The sequence below is a fragment of the Echinops telfairi genome, unplaced genomic scaffold (assembly GCF_000313985.2).
Source record: "Echinops telfairi isolate 266 unplaced genomic scaffold, ASM31398v2 ScPeMD7_7421;HRSCAF=8459, whole genome shotgun sequence".
Taxonomy (NCBI): Eukaryota; Metazoa; Chordata; class Mammalia; order Afrosoricida; family Tenrecidae; genus Echinops; species Echinops telfairi.
This window is the reverse complement of record NW_022111321.1, coordinates 2730741-2747386: the sequence shown is the minus strand read 5'-3', so window position 1 is coordinate 2747386 and position 16646 is coordinate 2730741. Positions and strand designations below refer to the sequence as shown.

Below are 16646 nucleotides of genomic sequence, written 5' to 3'. Positions count from 1 at the left end.
CAGGCTGCATATTTCACACAACAGTACATGAGCTTTCTGCAGCCATTAAGGCAACCATGAAGATTCAAACAATAGGGCTTATCAAATTTTACATAGGGCCAAACAAGGCAAATAATTCTGTTCATTGTGGTTGCATTTTAAATGTGACAGACAGATATAAACAAAGAAAATATGAAGATATAAAAAAAAATAATTTGTCCTTTGATGGGAACGATATGGCTTATCTTCCCCATCCCACTGCAATAAAATATTGCAAAATGTGCAGAAATAAGAAAAGATAATAGAGAGTCCTTACATACCACTGTCTGCTGTGGTAGTTAATTACACCTGGGTAAAGTTCAGCAAGTTAAAACATACCTTAAAATAGATTTCAAAAAATAAAGTCAAAAGCCAACTGAATAAATGAGAAATTTTACAACCCTAAGTTCTCTCTGTTTGCAATGAAACAGGCTTTTATTTATTTGCAAGTAACATCTTGGCACAATGCAAGGCAAACTTACTTTTTGCTGGCCTCGGAGACGTCTGTAATATTGGAGAAGAGATGGTGACTCTCTGTCTTGGTCATCGTGTCACTGAGTTCTTTAGAATTTTTAAACATCCGTATCAATATATCCAAGCTGAGTAAATACGAATGTTCAGAGGATATGACTTCAAAGATAGCCTGAAAGAAAGTAAAAGGAAAGGCATGACGTCTTTTCATCAGAAAACGAAATGCACCTCTTAGAATCCCGCTCTAAGGAATGCCGTATGTTGAGAATCACAGAAAAATGAGCACTGACAGAACTGTACCCCCACACTACTGTCGTTACACAAGGCACATCAGCCCAAATCTCAAGAGGAAAAAAAAGAAAGCATTTCAATGGCTCAAGATTTCATCTTGAGGTCATGCCTTTGCCACGGGGTAGGAGCTACGAAAGGAAATGAAAGCATATCATAAGCCTCAGGGTGACATTAATTAACCTTTGAGGTCATCTCCTAGAGCCCTGCTTTCAAAGGATGCTGCTTCAAGGACAGTGGGGATGAATGGCCATCTCTGTAGACTTAGAAAACATTTCTCATAAATATATTTCTTTGCGACCCTCTCACATATGGAGTTTCTTTCACTGTGTTTAATCCTTTGAATCTGTGGGCACGAACGGTGAGTAAGCTGGCTGTATTAAGGGAACATGACTAACTACCCACAAAAGGTTTTCCCAAACCACAGAAACCCTTTTCTATAAAGGTACACCACTGAAAGCATTTCCATCCATTCGACAAGCTGCCTTCAAGGAAGGATCCTCTGCTGAAACTCTTGGTGTCAGGCACACAGTGGTTTTCCTGATAAGCTTTTGTTAATGATGAAATGCCAACCGACATTTGCGGACAGACGCCAACGCCCTGTGTGAGGAATCCATCGAGCTCATTAGCAAAATCAGATTCAGATCTTCCAAGAATGGCAACACAAGGAGAATTTCTCCTCTGGCAGGAATTGTGAGAGTCTTGGACCTTCCTAGTAACTACAACTTCTGTTATCAGCCTGGTCTGGTCTTGGAGGTAACTGTCCTTGAAGCCCATTGCTTTAAAGGGCACAGGGGATCCTGCCTATAATTAATTCCCTGTGGTCTGGCCAGGCAGACGGGGTAGGTAGACTCCAAACTGCTGATGGGTGAGCCGTATTTTGTAAGTCATGTTAATGGTGCCAATCCAGACCCAGGTTCACCTCCTGTTTTAGCATTCCATTTTAGGGAAGTCTTACATAAATGTGTGTTCTAGCCTCAGCTGCACTCCAAGGGAATACCAAGAGTTTTACTTAAATTGTTTTTTGTTTGAGTCTATCCAAGCCAGTATAATTATCCTCTGAAAGTGTAACATAACCTGAGGAAAAGCCCCCCTTTCTGGCCAAAAGTATGGATCTCAGGCTGTTGATTAACTGGCAACTTAAAATATTTCCTAAAGCAATAGATTTGATAATCAAATCGAACACTAAGAGTGCAGCACAAAAGACAGGCTGAACTGTAAATAGGAGACCACATTGAAAGGATGAAAAAGTGCAGATAAAGTTTGGCACAATGAATGTAAGGACAAAACATACCATCATAGAGCCACTGAGCATTTAAACATGTTAACAAAATCGGAACAATGGAAAGGAACAATAGAATTAGATTTTTTCCTGTCATTACTTTTTCATATGAAAATCTGAATATTAATTTTAACAAAAAAACAAACAAAACACAAGCCATAAGGAAAATGGAATAAGTTCAACCACAAGATCCAAAAAGGGCAGCAAAGTTGACATGGGGTCAGGCAACCAGAGAAGCTCTGGCATTTTACTCACGGGGAGGGCAAAGCACTGTCTACATCTCACAATACTAACAGAGCAAAGAGGTTCCACTCAAGCAAACTTACTGCCATGGAGTCAATTCCAGCTCACAGTGAGTGACCCTATAGGATAGGATAGAAGTGCCCCTGTGGATTTCAGGCACTGCAACTCTTTATCGAAATAGAAAACTGCACCTGTCTTCCAAGGAGTGGATGGTTGTTTCAAACTGCTGACGGTGTTCACCACATGTGTTAGTCTGGGTACATTAGACAAACAAATCCACAGAAACTCACATGTAGAAGAGAGTTTTATATAAAGCGTAAGTGCACATCAAGAAAACATCCCAACCCAGTGCTGTACAAGCCCATAAGTCCAACATTAGCCCATATGTCCAACACCAATTCACAAAGTCCTTCCTCCTCCATCTCACAAAACACACGTAATGATGCCGACTGCAGGAGGAAAGCCGAGTCAGTGAATGTGTAAGCATCTCAGTGCTGGCAGGGTCTCCACACGGCTGCTCCAGCACCCAGGGCTGCATCGGGATAGGTCCATGTAGCTTCTCCTAAGGGATGTCTCACAGGAAGTGAGCCTTGCCAGCTGAAGTGGGGAACTGCTATGGCAGCTGCACCCTGGTGCGACCATCACAAAGCAAGAGACCCGAGAACCCGAAAGGCGAGGCTCACCAAGCCATTTATCCCTCTGCCCTTCAATTAACCACACGTGTGTTTATCGGCCAAGTTGGCACCATAAACTAACTACCTCACCACATAACCATTATGCTACCAGCACCTATCAGTGGCAGAGTAGATTTAAAAAGGCAGCATTTGCAGAGTGCACTATGACCTAGTGGTTTGAATGACTACTCTAGATTTATATGTATTAACATGGATAGATTTCAAAAACAACACGAAGAGTTAAAGTTTGTGAAAAAAAATCCCATTATCTTTTAACTCCATTTTTTTCCCCATGAACCTTTTAATGCCTCCTCACATATGTATCCTTTGTTGTTAGGTGAAATGAACTTTGACTCATAGCTACCTGACACACAGCAATTCGTGCTTTAAAAAGAAGCAAACAGAAAATGGGGGGATACGTACTCATTTCTCATAAACATCAGGCTGCTAACAAAAAGGTTGGTGGCTTAAAGCCACCAGCCTCTCCATGGGAGAAAGATGTGGCAGCAGACTGCTTCCAGATAGATGAAGTCCTCTGGGGCAATCCTACTGTGTCCTATAGGGCGGCTATGATTTGGAATTGGAATCGTCTTAAAGGTCATGAGTACAGAGTGGAAAGGAAGGGAATGGGCCTCAGAGAAGAATATCGGACTTACACATTATCAAATAAACTTTACTTCCTTTACTTTAAACAACATGAAGAAAACATTGTAAATGTAATACATAACACATGTATTCAGTATAATTAAGTTGCATTGGTAAAATACAATGGCTATCATTATTTCCTTTTAGCAAAATTTTTATTTTGTAATAACTTTAGATTTATAGGAAGCCTACAAGGAAAGCTCAGAATTCCTCTCCACTCTTCATCCAATTTCCTCTAATATCTAAAATAACAAGGGTACAACTGTCAAAATGGAAGACATTAACCTTGGTAAATGATATGCTCTTTTTATAGATTGACTATATCATTATCCAACATTTCCCATTTACAGTGAAACAGTGAAAAGTTTACTACCGGACTGTTATGCACATAACAACATATGGCTGGCAATAAGGAATACCGAGAGGTGCAGCAAGTGTCACACTACTTGTGTTGGTTAAGGCTATGTGTTCACTTGGCTAGTCCGTGATTCTCAGTGGTCTGGAAGTTCTGTTATGATGTAATATGAGTAGTCATGCTTTATTTTGTGATCTGACGTGGTCACTGTCCATTTTCAAATAACGCCAATTTTCACATATTGACCCCATGGCAGACAGTCAGACCTGATTTATTAAGTAGCTCTGGTAGCATAATGGGCTGCTAACCACAAGGTTAGTGGTTCAAACCCACCAGTCAATGTGAGAGAAAGAGATGAGACTCTCTGCTCCTGTAAAGATTTAAAGTCTCAGAAATTCACAGGGACAGTTCTACTCTGTCCTCCAGGGTCATCATGAGTAGGAATCGTTTGAATGGCAGGAAGAAAAGAAAGGGAAGCCTGATCTGTGAGACCTAGGCATGCTAACAAGTGAGGGGAGAGTCTACTTACTATGGCCTTGGTTCAGATTTCACCCGTTTTTCCACTAAGGACCTTTTCAGATGAAGAATATAATGTTTTACTGGTGGGTTGTTGTTTTGTTTTTGTTGTTTGTTTGCTTTTTGACATATCTTTCCAATGTAAATACCTAGACCAGATTCTTTGTCTTTTATAAGTTAAAACGATTTGGGGATCATTTATATTGTTATTTTCTTAAGGGCTATCTGTACTGGTTTAATTCTATGCATTGGACTGTAAGTTGCATGGCCAACAGTTCGAAACCAGCAGCAATTCCTCAGGAAAAGACTGGGCTTTCTACTCTTAGAAATCCACAGTGTGACCAGTGGTGTGAGTGGCAAAACAGGGAGGGTAAAGGGAGAATGGGTAGGAAAGAGGGAACCGATTACATGGAACTGTGTGTGACCTCCTCCCTGGGGGACAGACAACCGAAAAGTGGGTGAAGGGAGACGTCGGACAGGGCAAGATATGACAAAATACCCATTTATAAACTATCAAGGGCTCATGAGGGAGGGGGAAGCGGGCAGGGAGGGGAAAAATGAGGACCTAATGTCGGGAGTTTGAGTGGAGAGAAAATGTTTTGAGAAATGATGTACAAATGTGCTTTACACAATTGATGTGTGTATGGATTGGGATGACAGTTGTATGAGCCCCTAATAAAATGTTAAAAAAAAAAAAAAAGAAATCCACAGTGTGTTGATATGAGTTAGCGCTGACATGATGGCAGTGAGTTTGGGCTTATCTTTTGGCTAATTAAGTCATCAGAGGACAGCACTGGACCAGCATCTAGAATGGAAGCACACGCACCCACACTCCGACTCCTCAGGGCTAAGGCACCTGAGCTGTGGAGAACATACCTCTTGCCTCTTTCTTTCCTCCTGGCTAACTGACTGAGATAGTCCATTTCTTTTCACCTGGGGAGAATAAAAATAAGTCAAACACATTTACTGAAAAAAAACATTGAAAAATTATACAGGGCATAACTATGTCCTCCTTCAAAAATGAATTATGAAAATTATATCAAATATTATGCAGCACAATGATTTTTCATTGGCATTTGTACTCACAAATAAAATTTAAACACATTAATATATTAGCACAGTTAAGTGTAAAGAAGCAAAAGTGTCTTTACTGTATACTGTCAGATTATCCCACCAGGCTGAGCTATTCTGTTGAATTCTTGAAACTCAAACTCTGTCAGCGGGTAGACTCCAAAGGAAATTCACAGGGCCAGTTCTGCCCTCTCTGAAAGGCTTGCTAGGAGTTCTAGTCTTAAAAATTATGGTTATTACTAAACTATCTACAGAATAATTTCCCAAATCATTACAAAATCAGCTAATAAATAAAATGAATCCATAGCTCTGAAAGTCCACTATACAGGTTCATACATTAAAAAAAATAATTTTAACATTATTTTCCATCAAGACTCCCTGGAATACCAGTGCTCTTTAGAAAAAGCCAACCAAACAAGAAAACAAAGGGCCCCCAAATTTCAGCAGCCTTTTCTGTAGATTTGATTTTGACTGATGAGGATGTTAAGCTGATATTCTTTTGTGAAGCACACATCCTTACAAGAACCTAGTAATATATTTAGAATCTGTATTTATAGCTTAAATTAAACCACTATAATCCTTTTGTTGGTTGCCACACAACTTATTTGACTGCTGCAACTCCTATCATCAAAACTGAGTTTTGTATCCTTCACCAAGAAAACAGGTCCTTACTGCCTCGCTGATACCTCTGACACTGAGCCTGGAACATGAAAGAAGTGAACGCTTTCCAATCAGAGATTAAGCCAGCATAAGGTAAGACATCCAAAATAGCAGTCAATTAAAGCCTGCGCTGCGTGTAATATATGAGCTAAAGGGAGCGTGCTCAGCTCTTATGTTAGGAAACAGAGGCAAAAGAAATAAAACCAAGTCCAGGAACGGTTTTGCTATCAACCCCCTGGGGAATTTTAAAACCATGTTCTATGGATTAGAGATATGCCCTTTGAAGGGGTATGATAATTTTTTGTTCTAAGTATGAAGTCCGCTGGCTCACAGTTCTACGGACAATGTGCTGTCGTGGAAATTAACACACTTTTACACGTTACTAGCTTTAAGCTGTTTTTTAGAATAGTTGGAAAGCAATATAATAGCGTAGTTTGATCCACAACCAATTATGAGGGTGGCAGAGGGTCAGGCAATATTTCCTTCATTCTGTTGTGTATGAGGTCGCAAGGAGTCAGGGCTAAACTCTGTGGCAGCCAACAGAACCATTCATAGAACACAAAGAGCCCTAAATCACCAGAGAAATCCGCAATCATTTAATGAATATTAACCATGCACAAGAAATGTTCCCAGCATTTTATACTCATTTGATATTATTCTTATTCCCCTTTTCACAGATGGGGGTATTAAGTGAGGTTCAGTATCCAAGATTACACAGCTAGAATGGAAAAGATGCAAATTCTTGAATTCTTTTCGATTCACATCTTAAATTCAAGATGTCCTGGCTGGGATTCTCATCCATGTCAGTGCAACCCCAGGGCTCACAGTCTAAATCACAATGTTCAATGGACTAAGGGCAGACCTTCTGAGGCACCCATTCAGATGATGTGTGGGCCTATAACCGCCAAGGCCATGTCTACTCCGTGTGTGTGTGTGTGTGTGTGTGTGTGTGTGTGTGTGTGTGTGTGTGTTTGGTTCCCTCATATCCTGAGAGATTCTTAGTCTCTAACCCACTGGCCTGACCCTAGGTCAGCCTGTCAGCAGGAATTCATGGCTAAGGCTTCTTCACACATTGTGAAAAGGGCCGAGACTGGCCAGCTCCCGTAAAGGTTGCTACATGGGTGCCATGCCCACAGTCTTGCAGGTGAAGCAGTGTCAGATTACCCAATATGCAAAGTAAGGACGAGCTGATTTGTGCTCACTAATCTATCATGAACAACTGCACATTTTTTTGTTCACCAGATCTGGCAGCTGCTTTTCTCCCAGCCCCACAGCACCTTCCTACAGAACCAGAGCCCATTTTCAAATTCAGTCTCTGACAGGAAAGGCATGCCCAGGAAGCAAGGTAAACATGGGTTTACTTGTGCTTACTTACACTTTGGTCCTATCCATCTTCAGTGTTTTTCACCATAAATGTGATGAAACGCGTGTGCAACTGTTCACTAGAAATTAGTTAGTAGGCAAAAGCAAGCCTGTGTTGGGCTTTGCTTATTGCGTAATCTGGCCTGAGGTGAGGTTACCCACAAGAATTTCCACTCAAGGGGCATCTTATCCAAAAGTACCCATGAGTTCAGACCCGGAAATCCTTAAGGGACAGAGAGTGAAACACCTGGGCTTAGCGATGTACACAGATGACTGATGGTTAACCGAGGGCTTAAGAGTCCCTCGTCCTATTGAAAATGAAGACACAGAAAACAACCCACAAAGCAAAAATTCCTTAGATAAAGTCGCTGCTTTTTTGAGAGGGAAAGAAAGTAGCTTGGCAAAAGGTAAAAGATGAATGGGCCGAATAATCCTCCTTCACTAACACTAACAGCATAAGGGATAAAATATTTCTGTCCCAAGAGAAAGGGGGTGGGGGTAGGGAGGCAGTCATTTTTAAGAAACAAGAAGCACATTCAAAACTACTGCCACAAGGAAAACAGCTTCCAGGAAACATTCTTGGGTCATGATTAAGAAAACTAAAGAACAGCACATTCAGGGAGCAGGGCATTTGTTCTAGAGAGCTAGGACGAACCAGCTCCTCCTGGCTCCCTGCCACCAGCTACTTGTAGCCCGTCCTCCCCCGCCTGTCTTCTGTCCTAGCCTCTCTGCACCCTGTCCAGTACTGTCCCACCAGATTAGTCCTCCACATTTCCACTGGAGACCTTGACATTCAACTCTAAAGTGGATTGCAGCCCAAAAGCTGGGTGCCTGGAGGGAGAAGGTACTGAGAGAGGAAAGATGAATTCAGAGCCTGAGGTATAGGAGAGACGAGATGAGAGAATGAGGTACAGAAAGTGATCTGAGAGGAGAGGCACCAGCAGGAGGCAAACATGAGAACAATGAGGAAGAACAAGAACATTGCAACAAAAAATCAAGCAGACACGAACAGAGGGACAGAGAGAGAGAAGGAGAAGAACATGCGGGGTTTTTAACAGTGTTAAAAACAAAGCACAAACCAAAACAAAAAACCAGCTCTCAGGGAGATGATTTTAAACCAGAATGACTCCATTCATGTCAGAGTAAAACCATGTAGGAAACTTGCTGAATGTAAGACCACCAGGCCTTTCTTCCAAGACACTTTTGAATGGACTCAAGCCACCAACATTTTGGTCAGCAGACAAGAGCATTAATTATTTCCACCACACAGGCACTCCTTTAATAGTAAACATCTCTAGAAAATTTTCAATTCAAAACCAGTGTGACCTTATCAGTCAATTTAAATCAAAGTCACTTGGGTTGTGTTCTGATGAACCTCACGGGGAAAGAGGAGGGGCAGTGACAAGGAGGAAGGCCCTCAGTGAGCTGCACTGACAGAGTGGCTGCAACAGTGGGGTCAAACACGACCACAATGCTGAGGCTGGCGCAGAACTGGGCAGTGGTCACTTCTGCTGTACATGGGTCGCTGTGGGTCAGAATGGCAACATCAACAACATGATTTCTGAAATATCCATTCTTTGTGCAGTCTGCTCATTTTTGCCAAGAGAATCAAAGTAGTATTGTGTTGATCGCATGACTGCAAGCATCCCCCTTGTTCCCGCTCTTGGAAAATAAAAAATAATATACAACTCCTAAAACCTATGCTTCTTTATTTTGCAACCAAAATGAAATAATTCATTTTTTATTTTTAAAAGGTATGTTTCACATCAGTAACTTTGGTTGATGACAACAAGCCAATCAAGAAAGTTTCGTCTGTTTTTGTTTTGTTTTTTAAGTTTAAATTTTCAACAACCAGTAAACCTGTTGCAGTTGAGTCCAATGTCTGGCCGTGTTATAGGACAGAGAAGCACTGCCCCACAGGGTTTCCAAGGCCGTCATCCTCGAGGATGCAGACTGCACGTCTTTCTCCCACAGAGCAGCTGGTGGATGCACGCGAACTGCCAGCCTCCCAGTTGGCAGCCAAATACTTTTAACCACTGAAACACCGGACTTCCTTCATCAACTAGTAGAATTCATTTAATGCAATTTGGGGTGGGTGCTTGGTTTTGTATAATCCAACCAATTCAACAAGTCTCTTCAAATCTGGACATGGGTTAGCAATGTAAAACTCGAAAACCAGAGGTTCCCAAACTTAACTGGCCTACCACTCTTTTCAGGAAAAAAAAAAAAAATTATTCAAGGCCCATCTGGCAATGAAAACCTTTTGTACTGTAGCCCGCAATCTAGGATAAAATGTAGCTACCTGCTTTTTTAGCCCCACTGGATCTCTTCAGCACCCCACCCCAGGAAGAGCCACCACTCAATTTGGGAAACACTGCTTTAAACAAAACATCCCAATAGATCTTTGACATTTTAAGTCAATAAAAACTAATTTAAAAAACAACAGCAGATTCACTTATAAAAAAATGAATAATCACAACCAAAATATCTAAGAGTATAGTTCAGAAGCAGTTATTTTAAAATGTGAACATAGATCCACGACTTGTCAGAAATAGTATAGACAACTCACTCATGTTATAATAGTCTTAAAATCTTAACTATGAACAATATTCTTACTGTTGCAATCAATATTGAAATTTTTCACTTGTGATCTTAGTAACCAGCATATTTTGCATGTCCAAACAAGACAAAAATAATTGTCTGAAACTAATCAAGAAGAGGTGACAAAGATACTCAAGCACAAGCTACAGCTACTAACCACAAGATTGGTGGTTCAAACCCACCCAGACGCTCACTGGGAAAAAGGCCAAGTGATGCTTCCAGAAAGTCACAGCCAAGACTTCTACTCTGAAAAGCACGAGTCACCATGAGGCAGAAATGTCTCAAGGAGAACTAGTTTACACTTTTCACCCATTTTAGTTAGAGCCATAATATAGTTTTTGCTTTGTTTTAACATTATTGAGGTAAAGCCCCCTAAAGTCTAGAGCCAGAAGTTAAATACTTAAAAGAAGCTGAATCCATTTAAAAGCTATACCCTTCCTTTAATACTTTGCAAGTCTGATGCAGATTAATACCTTAGGAAGAACAAGCAGGCATTAGAGTGACAGTGATCTCATTGCTGCCTTCAGCGTTAAGCTAGCTTTCACCCTGTGGGGAGCTGAGCCAAGAAATCATACCACTCTGTGCAGCATTCCTTGGTCTTTGACGCCAGTGGCAGGAGCCAAGTTACGCAGGCCCCCAATAGTGTTGCTGCTGGTTGCCATCACATCAGCTCCAACTCAGGACCTTCTGTCCCATGGAATAAATACTTGTCTGGAAGTGTGCCATCCTCATGATCACTGGTATGCTCCAGTCCACTGTTGCCTTCCATGATGGTTAATATTCCAATTGGGATCCTGAGGGTTCCACTGTTGGGTTTTCATTACTCCATCCCTAGGCCTTTCTTCCTAGTCTGTGTTACCCAGGGAGCCCCAAAGAAGCCTATTTCTTATGGGTGACCTTACTGGTGTTTCAAATACTGGTGGCATAGTGTTCAGTGGTAGAGCTGGACACACATCAGCAATGTGCAGCAAACTGAGAGCCAGATGGTGGAAGCCCCAAAGACAGCCCAGGTATTGCCATTTATACAGAAGCTATAAACAGAATAGAGGTGTGCCTATACCTGTGGAGAGAACGAGATTGAGACCACAAATCTTGAGGGAGAGCCGATCATCATACTCAGTGAGGCAAAGCAAGAATATGTTCTCAGGCCTCCCATGACACCAGTCCACTTCTCCCCACCAGTCAGAGAAAATCAGAGTATGGGGCCCCAAAGGACAGACCCCCAAAGCTCAGAAGCATAGCCAGTTAAAAGTTACATTCGATACTTAAAGTCAGGACCTCTCTGGCTTTAGAAAGCCGTAATTTACACTGAATACCCATTTGCACTAAAAACTTGCCAGAGTTTATCCAGTGCCCGCAAACCAGTGTGTACCCATGTCCATTGGTGAATCCCCACTCACGCCTCTGTTCTCAAGAGCTCAAGTGGAAAAGGAATGAATTGCAAAGTAAAATTAGACCTCAAGACCCAATCGCTCCCAGGTCCCTTCCACCAATTTAACATAACCTGAGTAGCCCCTGGATTACAAATGAGCTAGAGTCCTTTCACCATAAATAATATGGGAACAACAGGCTCTTTCAGAATGTGGTTGAAGTCCTAACACAAAGATCCCAGCAGGATTCAGAAATAACATTCTCTGAAACAGGGCCCTGGAGGCTCCCTCCAGCGCAGGTCCACAGGAAAAAGGTTCTAAGACAACACTCTGTGTAGGCTACACGCTGCCCAGCAAACCAGTTGCAAAGAACTAGTTATGTGAGTAATCAAAGAGGAGATCAATGAGGTCAAGAGAGTGAGGGGGTCAGCCTTCTGGGGTGTAATGACAAAATACATAGAACACATTTTTTTTAACAGAAAGGGGAGGAGGTAATGAAGCATTTAATAAAAGCATCCTGCTTTTATTTTTTATCTCCTTAATAGCATCAAATCGTGTGCCAATGACCTCCTCATTTGTTTGCTAAAACCAAACTGATCTCTTTAATCTGCTGTTGTTTAGATTAGTGCTATGATCCTTCCCAAAGTTTCTGGATCTCAGAAATAGCCAGCATCCTTGGCCTCAAGTAGATAACATCACACACACAAAATCCAAAACAAAAAAACAGATGCACTGCCATCAATTCAATTCCGACTGCTCTGGTCTATGAAAATGGAGGCACAACCTCCCAGATAAGGCTTGCTAGGGCTTGCAGTTTTTGCTCTTCTGTGGCCTGCATCATCCTTCGTAGAGAGAGCCAGGATAACTGAGTGAACCCAAATTATTTCACTACAGAGAGTATCAACCACAAACAGGTACTTAAATTACAAGAAGAAACTGCTGTTCCTGGTGTAATTTATGAGATAAGCATTCATTTGCAGCCAGCCCTTGATAGCTAGCCACCCAATCAAATAAAACCAGTGGTTGCCACGTTGATTACAACTCACTGTCAGAGAACTAAGCTCCATAAAGCTTTTAGTGAGTGACTTTTTTGCAAGTAGATCACCAGGCCATTCTTCCTAGGCAACTCTGCTGTTGCTAGGTGCTGTCAAGTTGACCTCTTTTTAGAGAAATTATGAGCCCAGCGTCATAATTCTTGCTATGTTTGAGTCTGCTGTTGAAGCTCTATGTGCCAATCCATCCCCAAAGTACAGGAGAAGAAGTCTTGCCATCACTGCTTCTGAGGAGCATCTGGCTGTACGTCTACCAGAAGTTTGTTCTTTTGACAGTCCATGATACGTTCAATGTTCTTCACCAACGTCATGATTTAAAGGCATAAATTCTTCTTGAATCTTCCTTATGCACTATCTCACTTTCACATGCAGTAAGCAACTAAAAACACTATGGCTTCATTCAGGGGCATTTTTACTACTCTATGTGGCATTTTTGCAGTTTAACACTTTAAAGAGGTCTTCTGCAGATTTGCTCAATGTAAGACACTGTTTGATTTACCAACTGTTTCCTTCATGGGCAGCGATTACGGATCCAAGTAAAATAAAATTGTTGATAACTTCAATCTTTTCCCTCCATTTATGGTAACGTTACTTTTCAGTCCATTTGTGAGGATTTTTGCAGTCTTTATGTTGAGGGCAAGTCACACTGAAGACTGCCATCTGATTTTCATCAGTAAGTCCTCCAAGACCTTAATGCTTTCAGCAAGTACAGCTGTAGAATATGCATATTGCAGGTTGCTACTAAGCCTTCCTACAATCCTGATTGAATGAGGATGGTGAAAGTTTGGGGATGTACACCTCTCCTGATTTTAAACCATGAAATATCACCTTGCTCTCGGTATTTGTCTGGGTACTTTAGAGAAACAAATCCACAGAAGCTCATGTAAAAGAAAGAGTTTTATATAAAGGTTAACTGTGCATCATGAAAACATCCCAACCCAGTGCTGCCCAAACCCACAAGTCCAATATTCACCCATCAACCCATATGTCCAACACCAGTCCACAGAGTCCTCCTCCATCTCACAAAGCAGATGCAATGATGCCGACTGCAGGAGGAAAGCCAAGTCAATGAACGTGTAAACATCTCAGCGCTGGTAGGGGTCTCCACATGGGTGCTTCAGCACCCAGGTCTGCATCGGGGTAGGTCCATGTGGCTTCTCCTTGGGAGTGTCTTGCAGGAAGTCAGCCTTGCAAGCTGAAGCAGGGAACTGCTAAGGCAGCTGCACACTGATGCGACCATCACAAAGCAAGAGACCCGAGAACTAGAAAGGCGAGGCTCACTGAGCCATGTATCTCTCTGCCCTTCAATTAACACCACATGTATTTATCGGCCAGGTTGGCACAATAAACTAACTAACTAACTCTCTCTGAATGCCTACTGATTCTTGGATGTACAGGTTCCTCATGAGCATAATTAGGTGTTCTAGAAATCCTATTCTTCGAAAAGTACCCATAATAGTTATGATAAACAGTCAAATCCCTTACACAGATAACAAAACACAGGTAAACATGTGCTTGTGTCATGTGTTTACACAGGCAAACACATTAATTTCTTAATAGGGCTCTTCTACCCAAGTCTGTAATTCCCACAAAATGATTGATTAGAACTATGCAAACAGGGCATGTGTAACAACAGTAAAAGGCGGATTCGTCAATTTTTGTTACCATCCCTCACCTAAGAAGATGACCCATGTTAGCAGTAGCAGGGAGAGAAACTGAGAGGACCTCAGAAGAGCCCGTTCAAGATCTCTGTCTGAAGTGGAAGAGGCCACTGAGACCAGATGCATCAGAGACACTGGTAATTACTCAGAGGCACAGCACTGGGACCATGGGTTACCTTCTCATCTGGCCTGAGACTATGGAACTGTGGGGCAGAGAGATAGCCAGGCTGGTTTCTTGGCCCAAGGAGGCAAAGGTCACGGGGTCATGTGGCTGAGAGACTTAGGGCCTGATAGAGACTTGGCTACCAAGTGGCTGGAAGGCTGAGAACCAGACAGAGAAGTGGCTGCTGGCTGAGGAGACCAATGACTGGGTCCTTACTGTTTGCTGCTCCTGCTTGGTAATAAACTATGACTTCCCTACTAAATGCCCTTACTTGTGAGCATTGTCTGCAAGTTCTGAGTGGCCACTGCAATGAATTATGGAGCCCAGAGTAAAGGTAGAGTGGCATAGGAGGAATGGCTGGTGTCCAAATAGGTAACAAAGAATGGAGCATGGAGGCAGAGGCATGTCTGACTTTGGCACCAAGGCAATGAGGAAGCCAGAGGTCAGGTATGTCCACCTCCACTGCTGCTCACCACAACCATCAATCTGGTCATCTCTGCTTTCAGCTAAGATCTTTGGGATATCTGATGTCCTTCCTTCCATGCCCTTTTCTCAATCCAGTTTGAGTTTCTGGCCACTTCATCAATGCACTACTACAGGCATACTCGAACTGTATTCAGCAAATATTTACTTGTGTGTGATATAAATGATAATGATCAAGGACTTCCACATTCTGTTGGGTCACCTATCTTTAGAAAGGGCTCTTTCAGTCAAATGGCCAATAGCTACATCTTCCATATTTCTTGTCATTAGTGAGTAAGTGCTTCTAGTTTTGCATTTGTTTGCTGAGACATCTAAACTGGTATTCTCTCCACTCCTGGAGCTTTGTTTCTTGGGTGTTTTTTGCCAATGCCCTCAATCCAACTTCAACTTCCTCCTCTTGTCCTTTCTCTTTACATCAAAAGCCTGAGTTCTTAACCACCCATGGTAAATTGCCTCTTCCACTTGTGATCTTTTTAAAAAAATTAAGTTTTACTGGTTTATAATTCACATATCATACAAATCACTGGTTTAAACACATTTAAAAGAGTTGTGCAATCACCGTCACTATCAATTGTACATTTTCTTTATTCTCATACTCCATATTCAGCAGCTTTCCGTTTGCCCCCAACCTCCTGACCAGAATTATTACAACTATTAATGAGACTATTTAAGAAACTACACTGACTAAGAAGCTCCTGTCTCTATAGATTTACCTATCCTGGATTTCATATCATGAAAAACAAAGCAAATGGTAATAATAATAACAAGATAAACACAGGAAAACCTCAATCAAAAAGAAAGCAGAAAATAATAAAAAACTAGAACAAATTTAAAATAGGGCAGAAGGGAGAATAAATGATAAGGTGTTAAATTTTAACCTAACTGTGTCTGCATTAATCCATTTTCCAATATACTCTGTTTGATAACAAGGCTATTCACATTCCTGGTCAATGGTCAGAGGAGATTCCCGGAGGGACCTTGCAAATGGATTTTGGGTTTTGACAGTCATCCATAGCCTCTGCAAAGGTTCAGAATATAAGCTCCAGTAAAGTTCTCTCCTCCAGTATTGGTCAAACTTCTGAATTTGGAAATTGTAATCTGTAGCTACTATTGCCTAAGCTGAGTTTTTCCCCCTGGACACCCAAGAAACTATATCTCTCATTTGATTCCCAGCTTCTGCTGCAGCAAAAGCCAACCTGTCAACTAGGCCTGGGAAATTTAATGTGTTGATTAGTGCTGACATTTCTCCCACCACATAAATGCTTTCCTTTCACTTTCCCTCACTTCTCAGTAGCCTGAAATCCCCGTGGGCTACTGAACGTGCGCCCAAATCCATTCATTCTGTCTTCCAGATGCACTAGGCAAGCAGTTCTCATTTATTTATCTATCAGCAATTAAGCAGGGTGGTGGGGAAGGAGCGAGCTCAAATGAAAAGCTAACGACACAAAAGGAGAAAGGTTGAAAGGAAAACCAATTGTAAGGGAGAAAGGCAAGCTTGGGAAATTATTTGGCAGATGATTAAGACTTGTAAGATGCTACCCAATAAATTAATGAGAATCAAGCTACACTGGTAACAGTACTAACAGCTAAGGAAGCTGGCAATGGCACCAAGGTCAAAGTATGATTTTAGTCTTAAGTACTCACTCTTAATCTTTTTAGTAAGGAGAACAGATTTGTATTCTGCAAGTTTAAAACGTTCTAAAGAACTTTCAGCCAATGCAAGAATATTTT

General features: G+C 41.7%; 1 protein-coding gene across 1 annotated transcript in view; it reads right to left on the bottom strand.

Annotated features, from left to right (window-relative positions):
- ARHGEF26 (Rho guanine nucleotide exchange factor 26) overlaps positions 1-16646 on the bottom strand; it is a 180362-nt gene that overhangs the window by 124767 nt on the left and 38949 nt on the right. Inside the window, exons 5-6 of the mRNA XM_013006250.2 lie at positions 5369-5425; positions 501-661 (exon numbers count right to left, since the gene is read on the bottom strand). Of these exons, the coding sequence (XP_012861704.2) occupies positions 501-661; positions 5369-5425 (218 nt within the window). The remainder of the gene's footprint in view (positions 1-500; positions 662-5368; positions 5426-16646) is intronic.